This window comes from Bos indicus, chromosome 3 (assembly GCF_029378745.1).
Source record: "Bos indicus isolate NIAB-ARS_2022 breed Sahiwal x Tharparkar chromosome 3, NIAB-ARS_B.indTharparkar_mat_pri_1.0, whole genome shotgun sequence".
NCBI lineage: Eukaryota > Metazoa > Chordata > Mammalia > Artiodactyla > Bovidae > Bos > Bos indicus.
Window position 1 is genome coordinate 75,197,221 of NC_091762.1, and position 12,062 is coordinate 75,209,282.

At 36.5% G+C, this 12,062-nt stretch overlaps 1 protein-coding gene across 7 annotated transcripts in view; it reads right to left on the bottom strand.

Annotated features, from left to right (window-relative positions):
• SRSF11 (serine and arginine rich splicing factor 11) overlaps positions 1–12,062 on the bottom strand; it is a 50,390-nt gene that overhangs the window by 2,373 nt on the left and 35,955 nt on the right. For all 7 annotated transcript variants that reach the window (XM_019957278.2, XM_019957277.2, XM_019957284.2 and 4 more), the window contains 2 exons: positions 6,373–6,504; positions 4,407–4,496 (listed from right to left, as the gene is read on the bottom strand). In XM_019957278.2, the coding sequence (XP_019812837.2) occupies positions 4,407–4,496; positions 6,373–6,504 (222 nt within the window). The remainder of the gene's footprint in view (positions 1–4,406; positions 4,497–6,372; positions 6,505–12,062) is intronic.

The window sequence follows — 12,062 nt, forward strand, 5'->3', positions numbered from 1 at the left end:
GAAAAACTGATCCACAAAGGTTCTAATTCAAGTCTGAAGTAAATCATTATCCAAAGAACCAGCTTTAGATTCAGTCAATGGACAGAACATGTAAAGGATTAGTATGTTGTGTTATGGAAGGCAGTTGCTAATAAAATTCACAACTACTTCTAAATCATTAGTAAAACTTAGAGAACCGAGAACTAGAGTTAGTGGTGGTGGTTGTTTAGTTGCCAAGTTATGTCTGACTCTTTTGCAACCCCAAGGACTGTACACCCACCAGGCTCTTCTATCCATGGGATTTCCCAGGCAAGAATACCGACGTGGGTTGCCATTTCCTTCTCCAGGGGATGGTCCCGATCCAGGGATCAAACCCACCTCTCCTGCACTGCAGGCTGATTCTTTACCACTGAGCCATCAGCAAACGGGGATCAAACTGACTTCCTGTTGTCCAGCAAATCACATCCCTAATCCAATCCCTATTTTGAGCAATTAGCTTTTTATGATATACCTCCTCTTTAAATTGACTTAAAAAAAGTCCTGTTTCTACAATACAAACAGATGGAAAGTTTTGCTGTGTTCTTGGACTAGAAGTACCAATACTGTTAAAATGACTACACTACCCAAAGTAATCTTTAGATTCAATGCAATCCATGTCAAAATACCAATGGCACTTCATGCAGAATTAGAAGAAACAATTTTAAAATTTGTATGGAAACAAAACAACCTTGAATAGCCAAAACAATCTTGATATAGAGAGAAACAAGAGCTGGAGGAATCACATTCCCTGGCTTCAAACTATACTACAAAGCTACAGTAATCAAAACAGTATGGTACAGGCACAAAAACAGACACATAAATCAATGAAACAGAATAAGAGTCCAGAAATAAACCCACACACTTATGGTCAGGAGGCTAGAATATACAATGGAGAAAAGATAGTCTCTTCAATAAATGGTGCTAGAAAAACCAGCTGTGTGTAAAGGAGAGAAATTACAACATTCTTTAATTTCATATGCAAAAATAAAGTGGATTAAAGACCTAAGTGTAAGACCAGATACTATAAAACTGCAGGAAAAGACCAGTAGAACATTCTCGGACATAAATCATAGCAACTTTTTTTTTGGCTCCATCTCCTCAAGTAAATAAAAGCAAAAAACACAAATGGGACCTAATTAGAGATTTTGCACAGCAAAAGAACCATAAACAAAACAAAACAGACAACCTACAGAACTGGTGAAAATATTTTCAAACAATTTGACTGATAAGGCATTAATCCCCAAAATATACAAATAGCTCATACACCTCAGTATCAAACAAACAAACTAATCAAAAATGGGCAGAAGACCTAAACAGGACATTTCACCAAAGAAGACATACGGATGGCCAAAAGTGAAGATGCTCAACACTGCTAATTATTAAGAGAAATGTAAATCAAAACTACAATGAATTATCTATCACCTCACAGTGGTCAGAACAGCCATCATCAAAAAGTGTACAAATAATAAATGCTGGAGAGGGTGTAAAGAAAAAGGAACCCTCCTACACTGCTGGTAGAAATGTAACCCCAATATTCACAGTACCATTTTTTAATAATTCTCAAGATAGAGAAGCTATGTAAGTGTTCATCAACAGAAGAATGGATAAAGAAAATTGTTACTATTTATACAACAGAATATTAGTAAGCTATAAAAAAGAATGAAATTGTGCCATCTGCAGCAATATGGATGGACAAGGAGGGCATTTAAGCAAAGTGAAATAAGTCAGACAGAGACAAATACTGTAGGATATAACTTACACATGTAATCTAAAAAACAGAACAAACTAGTGAATATAACAAAAAAGCAGACTCAAGATACAGAGAGAAAACTAGTGGTTACCACTGTGAAGAGGAAAAGGCAGGGGACATTATACGGGTAGAGGATTAAGAGACACAAACTATTAGGTGTAAAATAAGCTACTAGTTTATACTTTACAACACAAGGAATATAGCCAATATTTTATAACAACAATAAACAGAACAGAGTCTTTAAAAATTGTGATTTGCTATACTGTGTACCAACTATACTTAAAAACCCACCTAATGACAAGCTACTATTAAGTTTAAGATAGACTCAAGGATGTCTTATGCAACATGGGGAATATAGTCAATATTCTGTAATAACTATAAGGGGATAGTAAACTTTAATAAAAAAAAACCTGATTAAATGAAAAAAGTATATGATTTAGACACAAATAAAAAAAATTAAGCCCAATACGCTTTGTCTTCATTTTGGCAGTCAAATGAAGCTTTAAAGAACAAAAAACCACAAGCTGTCTATGACCCCTGTCCTGGAAACGTTACACAGAACTTTCCCTTCATCAAATGTTTATTAAGCTTGTCAGGGTTGTATACATAACACTTTTTCATACTGCTTTGTGTAACAAATATTCCATATTCCTCAGAAAAGATGGGCTTTAAAAAGTTATCTTTCTGTGACCTATGATAGACTGTACAACAGCTGCAAACATGTTAGTAGGTATTCAATAAAAATGTACAGAATTTGCCATAATTTAAGAATGATTCAGGATTTCCCTGGTGGTCCACTGGTTGAGAGTCTGCCTGCCAATGCAAGGAACGTGGGTTCAATCCTGGTCTGGGAGAATTCCACATGCCACGGGGCAGCTGAGCCCTTGTGCCACAACGATGGAACCTGAGCTCTAGAGCCCACATGCCACCACAATTACTGAAGCCTGTGTGCCCCAGAGCTTGTGCTCTCCAAGATAAGAAGCCCACACAGAGCAACTAGAGTAGCTACTGCTCGCTGCATCCAAGAGAGCCTGTACACAGCAATGAAGACCCAATGCAGCCAAAAATGATAAAGAATGATTCAATAATTAAGCAGAGCAAGGCACTTATAAGCAAGTCCATTAAATAAACAAATAATATGCCTCCACTTTTTAAGGTAAGAGAATACATATTGCACATCTCATCTTTTATGCCCCTTTGCCGCCTTAGACCTATTCTGGTATTCCTTCAGCACTTATATCTGATTTCACTTTCTTTATATATACACAAAATTTTTAAAAAGACAATTTTCAACACCCCGAAGAGACCCCATGTCTTTAGCTATCATACTCCAACCACTAATCTACTTTATAGATTCATCCATTCTGTACATTCCATATGAATGAAATCATACAATGTATGGTCTGCTGTGACTAGCTTCTTTAACATGGCATGTTTTCAAGGCTCATTCATATTGTACTACCATTACTTTGACTCCTTTCTACAGATGAATAATAATCTATTGTATGAGTATACAACTTTGTTTACCCATGTTAAATGGATATTTGGGTAGACTTCTTGGTTATGATTAATGATGCCAAGAACATTCATGTATAAGTTTTTGTGCAGACATGTTTTTGCTTCTCTTGGGCGTATCACTGGGAACAAAACTGCTGTGTTAAAGAGCTCTTAATTTCTGTAGGAACTGCCAACCTGTTTTTCCAACGCAGCTGCATAATTTTACATTCTTTCTATGACTGAGTTGTTATATTCTAGGTAGAAATCCATTATTGGAAACATTTTTCTAGCACTCTTGAGGGCTGTCTTTAACAGTGTTCTTTGAAACAAAAAGTCTTCAGTTTTTATCATCCTCAAACTTGTCTATTTCTCTTTTGTTGCTTATGACTTTTGTCGTATGTAGGGAACCACTGACAAATTCCAGGTCATGAAGGTTAACATGTTTTTTCCTAAGCGCTTTTTAGTTTTGGCTTTTATGTTTAAGTGTTTTATCCATTTTAAGTTAATTTTTATAGATAGTTTGAGCCCTTAGGTGAATTTAAATAATCAAGATTAAGAAAACAAACACTGTAGTAAAATGTGTAAACAAGATAGGAAGAAAATGGAGTTAAGTATGGCCAGTCCTTTCCACCATCACATGAATGCCATGTTTAAGAATGAAAAATACATTCTCTGAAAGTTTAGAACACTAAAATTTCACCACAGCAGGTTAACTACTCTATGAAATGACACAAACTAGAACTGGCCTTGCCTCCAATTATTTTATCAACAAACCATTATGTAAGGGAAAAAAAACTATTTTAAGTACTAACATGTAATAAAATGAATCTAATGTGATAATGCAGTATACTTTAGCCATCAAATGCCTGGGTGAAAAAAAAACCCACAAACAGTTCAAATTAGGATATGAAATGCATAGAGCAAACATAAAAACTGACCTCTGTTGAATTCCATGTTATTGTAAATGAACTCTATACCATAAAGTATTAATTGGAAACTTATTCTTCACAGATTGCCTTTAGAAATCTTCACCATTAAAGTATGTAGTTCTGTACTGGAAAACATTTCACGTTCACAGCCTAATGAGTCTTTGCAAACAAAGTTTAAAAAACAACGCCAAGAATTCATAATGCCACCCTACCTGCTAGCACTTCTGGAACGTCTGGCTGTGCTATAACTTTTTGGTGGCGTTTTGGAACGTTTCTTTTCTTTGTCTTCTTTCTTTTTATCTCTAATAAATGAACACAATTTATTAATGTGTTAGAAGATTCAGTTAATAGAAAAAATATATATACAAATTACAAACAAAAGTACAATGAAATGGATTCTTATTCTTAAAATATGTTATTCTGATAAAAACTTTTAAGTTATTCTTTCAGAGCACACACGTGATGTAAACATCTACCATGAATGACACCAACCTTCTAACTGTGGCCCTGCTATGACATAATCTGGGCTATTCAATACTATTAGGAAAAAAAATCATAATGGACTGGTACTACAACCATACCTCAACTCTAAATGGTCCCTTAAGTGGTCCCAGTCATTTTTCACAAATTCATATTAAACCCCTTTATCAGAAATCTTTCAAAGTACAAATCTGAAAATATTAATTCTCTGCTTATCACTTTTCAATTCATTCCCATTGACTTCAGGATCAACTGTAAACTCCTTAGTGTGAACAGTAAAGTCTTTTTTATGTGTCATCTGTCTCAACTGTCCTGACCTCATTTCCTGGTCCTTCTACACCAACATACTCCTCATTTCAAGAATTCATGCTAACCTTGTTAAGTATTCTCTACTGGAAATCATGCTCCTGAGTCCAGTCAAATCTATCAGAATTTAATACTCAAGTCACCTCTCAATAAATCTTCCAACATCCCTAACAATGGCCCTTCCTTGGTAATTACATTAATTTCTCCCCTAGTATAAATAAAGTTCCTCAAGGGAAGGAATGCCTAATTGCTCTTTGTATAAGAGATGGTTCATTAAGTAAGCTCATTTGGCTGAATTAAGAGATGACTAGCTCTAAAACATGATTCAAAGTCTCATCAGAGGCTGAGTATACAGTAAAGCTATCACAAAATCCAAGTCCCACGTTGAGTTATACGCTTACCAAGAATAAATTTTGGGAAAAAAAAAATTTTTGTTGCTTTTTGATGTGATTCTTACTATTTTTAATCACATAATCAAATACATAAATGGGTAAAGTATAAAATATAGGGCTGTTTCTAGAAAATTAAGGCAAATATTTTTATAAAGAGATAAAACAGTTTAAAAAATAAGCGTTGCAAAATTATACTGTGTGACAGCTAAAAATGGAGGGAAAAATCTAAGTACTTTCAAGTAACAGAGTTCTTGATACTTTAAAGGTGGTTTAAACAAAAAGAAAGTGATTTTGTATCTATTATTCAAGACTGCTGCTGCTGCTGCTGCTGTGCTAAGTCGATTCAATTGTGTCTGACTCTGTGCGACCCCATAGATGGCAGCCCATGAGGCTCCCCCATCCCTAGGATTCTCCAGGCAAGAACACTGGAGTGGGTTGCCATTTCCGTCTCCTATACATGAAAGTGAAAAGTGAAAGTGAAGTCGCTCTGTCGTGTCCAACTCTTAGCGACCCCATGGACTGCAGCTTACCAGGCTCCTCTGTCCATGGGATTTCCAGGCAAGAGTACTGGAGTGGGGTGATTATTCAAGACTAGGCCTACTAATTTCAAAGGGTTTGGCCCTGTATGAAAAACAAATTACTGAATGAACGTTTAAGTCAAAATACAATGTTAAGGTATGGATGTTTTAGTTTTTAGTAAATCCTCACTGTAAGTCTTTACTGGCCTCCAAATCACATTAGACTCTTAAGTATGGTTCAGTGTCAGGAATACAGTAATATTAATTCATACTCAAAAGCTGCTCATGATGAGATATATAAAGAAGAATTAAGAAGGCATGATTGTCTGCCAAAAACTCTGGCATATCAAGAAGTTGCTGGGAACACAAAATTCTTACCAATGGTTGAATGGAAAAGAAATGAAAAAAGGCAGTAGAAACAGCTAAGAATTCTTACTACGGAGAAATTTTACTCATTCATTGTTACTGGTTTTCTACTGTACCTGTTTTTTGACGTGCTCCTTGACCTTCTACCCCTCTCTCTGGAATGAGATCTTCTCCGTCTTGGACTTTTGGATCGTCGTCTACTCCTTGACTTAGAATGTGATCGCCTTCTTGATCTGCTTCTTGACCGCCTTATAAAGTAAAAGGAAACAGACATATGTATATAAACCTAAAAAGACTAGCTCTACTTTTGATTATTTCATATAAGTGTAGGACCAAAGATTCAGACATGTTGGCTAGCCATCAGTAAGTGAGGGTAATTTCCTGCCATTATTTATTTATTTCACACAACATCTGATATCCCAGAAGTTAGAAAATACCTTTTAACACCTGGAATTCCTCACCTTTTAATCTTTTGTTCAACCTGTCAAACCAATCCTACTTTGCCCACTGAAACTACAACTCCAAACTTAAAATTATTGCTAGAAAATGAAGGAAAATAAAAAATGACTCATTTGCATCACTTCATAATTACACAGCATTTTAGAATGTACCTAATTTTATTCCTCACTACTACAAGTTAAATCCATTTACTACTTATCAAATACTTACTTATGCCCATTACATGCTTTACCAATATTCACTCATTTACTTTCATAATAAATCTAGTAACAGTAAATACTATTATTATTCCCATTTTGGGCTTGCCAGGAGGCACTAGTGGTAAAGAACTCACCTGTCAAAGCAGGAGACTTAAGAGTTGGGAAGATCCCTGGAGAATGGGCATAGTAACCCACTTCAGTATTTCAAAAGGAAACCACATACTGTATTGGTTTCTATGATTTCTAATTGCTGTTCTCTGATATACATTCCTCTTCTTTAATTTCCAGTTTAAGAGAAATACAAGTAATGCAGGGCAGATACAGATATATACAATTCAGTATAAACTGCCCTTTTTACTCTCATGTCTTCAATATTGTATGATCATCTCTTTCCTGCCATGTAAAACATGTTTCTCTGTGCCTACTGCATTATCACCTTCATCCCCCATGTTTTCTCTAAAAGGTTAAGTGCAATTAACCTTTTGATGTTGTCATTGATCCTTTTCCCTATTTTAAGAAAAACTGAAAGCAAATGGCACTTCTTTGCTTAGACTTGGTCATTTAACTTTTAGTGAACCATTCAACCTCTTTCCATGGAAAACTTCAAATAGAATTTAAACTTTTTGCTTTCATTATTTTCAGAGTTGCCAAAGGATAGACATTTTAGTAATGCAAAAGATTTGTGTTCAAATCTCCCTTTTTAAGTCAGTTAATAAAAGTATTCATTATTTAATCTGAGCCTATTACTTCAGCAAAAAAAACAGCACCTACATCATAGAATAGTTGTAATTTAAGCAAAATTATAAAATCCAGCTCAGCGCCTTAGTGTAGACATATAAATACTGACTGCTCTTATTGCTGTGCTACCATAGTGTTGCCATCATTCTCTGTAACAGCTGTTTCAAAACCCATTAGGAGTAATGTCTCATCAAACTCAGTAACTATATTTTGTACATCACTTATTTTTGACCATATTTGAAACTAAACAATCCCTCTCAATAACATGTCTATATCCCAGGAAATTTTCACATAATGCTTACCTACCTTTCTTCAAGCTCCATAAGGATAGGGGTATATATGTCTACCTTATTCACCAACTGTACCCTTGAGCAACAACTACTATACTGTGTAACGAAAGGTAGTACTAATGTATTTTGAATGAAACACTGACCCTCTAGAATATCGTAACCATCACTTTCTTATGAAGAATTAAAAAAAAAACATTACGGAAAACCAAAATCGATGCTATTTGAATTAGCAAGTGTTCATCTTTTGAGAAATTTGGCTTAAAAAAAAATTAAACTTAATCATTTTAGCAAAACCATGTAACACATTTACCTCTAATGTATTAAAAAATGGCTGTAAAAATTATAAATGCATTCACGTTTCCTTCTAAATGAAGTGATTAATAATATAAGGTTTTAAAAATCTAATAAGCAGAAGTATTACATCTATCAGTTTACTATAAGGTCCTGAAACAGTTGTTTTTCAACAGTATTGCACTGCAGTCACTTCAACATTCAGTTTATATAAGCTTTTAAAAATTAGAGAAACATAGAGATTACCATATATTTTATATGACAAAGCTAGTGGAGGTGATGGAATCCCAGCTGAGATATTTCAAATCATAAAAGATACTGCTGTTAAAGTGCCACACTCAATATGCCATCAAATTTGGATAACTCAGCAACGGTTGGTCACAGGACTGGAAAAGGTCAGTTTTTATTCCAATCCCAAAGAAGGGCAATGTTAAAAAATGTTCATACTAATGTACAACTGCACTCATTTCACAAATTAGCAAGGTAATGCTCACAATCCTTCAAGCCAGGCTTCAACAGTACACGAACCAAGAAATTCCACATGTACAAGCTGGATTTAGAAAAGGCAGAGGAACAAGAGACCAAATGGCCAACACCCGTAGGATGATAGAAAAAGCAAATTACTAATTCTGCCTCATTGACTACGCTAAAGCCTCATGACTGTACGGATCACAACAAACTGTGGAAAATTCTTAAAGAGATGGGAATATAAGATCACCTTACCGGCTTCCCAAGAAACCTGTATGTAGGTCAAGAAGGAACAGTTAAAAATGGACATGGAAAAACAGACTGGCTGAAACCTGGGTAAGTAGTATGTCAAGGCTGTATACTGTCACCCTGCTTATTTAACTTACGTGCAGAGTACTTCATGCTGGGTTAGATGACTCACAAGCTGGAATCAAGATTGCCAGGAGAAGCATCGACAACCTCAGATTCGCAGGTGATACCACCCTAACAGCAGAAAGTGAAGAGAAACTAAAAAGCCTCTTGATGAAGGTGCAAAAGGAGAGTGAAAAAGCCGGCTTAAAACTCAACATTCAAAAAAACGAAGATCATGGCATCTGGTGTCATCACTTCATGGTAAATAGATGGGGAAAATATGGAAACAGTGGTAGATTTTATTTTCTTGAGCTCCAAAATCACCGTGGACAGTGACTGGAGCCATGAAATTGAAGGACGCTTGTTCCTTGGAAGAAAAGCAATGACAAACCATTGACTTCCCTGGTAGCTCAGATGGTAAAAGCATCTGCCTACAATGTGGGAGACCCCGGTTAGATCCCTGGGTCAGGAAGATTCCCCTGGAGAAAGAAATGGCAACTCATTCCAGTACCCTTGCCTGGAATATCCCATAGACGGAAGGAGCCTGGTAGGCTACAGTTCATGGAGTCACAAAGAGTTGGACACAACTGAGCGATTTCACTTTTTCACACAGCATTTTCAAAAGCAAAGACATCACTTCACTGACAAAGGTCCGCATAGTCAAAGCTATGGTTTTTCCTGTAGACATGTATGCATGTGAGAGTTGAACCATGAAGAAGGTTAAATGCCAAAGAATTAATGCTTTTGAACTGTGGTGCTGGACAAGGGACTCTTAAGAGTCCCTTGGACTGCAAGAAATCAACCCAGAATATTCACTGGAAGGACTGATGCCATAACTTCAATACTTTTGCCAGCTGATGAGAAGAGCTGACTCACTAGAAAAGACCCTGAGGCTGGGAAAGACTGAGGGCAGGACGAGAAAGGGCCGACAGAGGACGAGATGGTTGGATGGCACCAGAGACTCAATGGGCCAAGAGTCTGAGCAAACTCTGGGAGATAGTGAAGGACAGGGAAAACTTGCATGCTACAATCCATGGGGGTCACAGAAAGTTGCATACAACTGAGCAGTTCAACAACAGTTATTATTATACATTATTATTTATATATAAGCAAAACATATTGAAAGTAACAGTCATTTTATATGTCAAGATGCTTAAAATACTACAATTTATAATAACTATCTTTCTGCTATGATGTGTTACTACAAGTGTTCCAAAGGACTTTTCTCTCATGGTCGTAATTAAAATTAATATTTGAAAGCCTTAGCATGTAACTCCTATATACAAAAGATGTTAAGTTCTCCTTTTTAAGTCTAAGTATTAAACAAAGCCATGAAAGCACTTGTCCTAGAAAGTTAGTATTCTAAGTATAGGCACAGCTCAGAGATACTGAGTTTGCTCCCAGACCACTGCAATAAACTGGATATCTCAGTAATAGTATGTCACAATGAATTTGTGGATTCCCAGTACACTGCAAGTTATGTTTACACTATAGTATGGAAAAAAAAAAAACCCCACTGTACATACATTAAGGCAACAGGGAACTTCTAAAGGTTCAGTGGAGCCCTCAGATGTTCTAGATTTGGGTTTTTTGAAAGACAAAATCTTTTAAGCATGAAATGGGCTGGGTGAAGGTGGATGACACAAACACACCAGACAGAATCACCCTGTAACATTCTGCTACAGACTGAAACTTTGTGTCCTCCCAAAATTCTTACAGGAAACCAAATACCCAGTGTGATGATGTTCTGAGGCAGGAGCCTTTGGGGTGATTAGGTTATGAAGGCCCAGCTTTCATGAATAGGATGAATGCGTTTGTGAAAGACATCTCAGAAGGAGCTTCTCTGGTGGTTCAGTGGTAAAGAATCCACCTGCCAATGCAGGAAACATGGGTTCCATCCCCGGTCCATGAATATCGCACATGCCATGGAGTAACTAAGCCCATGAGCCACAACTACTGGGCCTGTGCTCTAGAGACTGGAGCACTACCACTGAGCTCATGTGCCATGACTACTGAAGCCTGGGCGTGCTAGAGCTTGTGCTCCGTAACAAGAAAAACCACTGCAATGAGAAGCCCACACACCATAACTAGAGTAGCCCCACTCACCGCAACTAGCTAAAAGCCTGCACAGCAATGAAGACCCAGCACACTCAAAAGTAAATAAATAAAATTATTAAAATAAAAAGAACTCAAGAGATACCCGACCCCTGATCCATCTTTCTATGTGAGGACACATGGATAGAGCAAACTATCAATATAAATGAGGAAGTAGGTCCTCACCAAACAGCAAATTTTCTGACACCCCGATCTTGAACTTTCCAGCTTCCAGAACTGTGAGAAGTACATTTCTATTGTTTATAAGCCATCCAGTCTATGGTATCCTGTTATAGCAGTCAAATGGACTAAGGCACAGTCTAAGAAATGACTTAACAATGCTATGGGAGCTATAAGGTCAATTCCCAACCCCACCCCCAAACCCAGAATTGTAACAAGGTAGGTAATACCTGCCTTTGCCACTTTAACATTTGTACCAATGGTGCATAAGCATTTCCTTATTACAAAGCAAGATGGTGGCAACTGAACCTGTTATTTACTGTATTTTCATTGGCATTTGCAGCGAAGATTTTGTAGTGAAAATCCTGCCAATTTCATCAATGACATCTTTAATAGAGCCAGTAAAAATTATTCATTTTATTAAATCTAGTTCCTTGACTGCTATTAAACTAGTATCATTATTGACTAGAAATGTTAAATCTGGTCCCTTCAGCAACATTCTGTGCAATGAAATGGGCAGTATGCATAAATCATTTCTGAAACTTTTAAGTTCAGCGACTGTCAAGGAAGACACTTGTGTGACTGAGTGTGAGCTTACCTAGTTGCTTTTGCCATGAAACATCTTTACTTCAAAGAACTGACAAACCATGGTTGTTTAGACTTAGGTATCTGGTAGATACTTTCATGAAAAATGAATTATCATTTCAAGGAAAAAAATTTGTTGCCAATAATAAA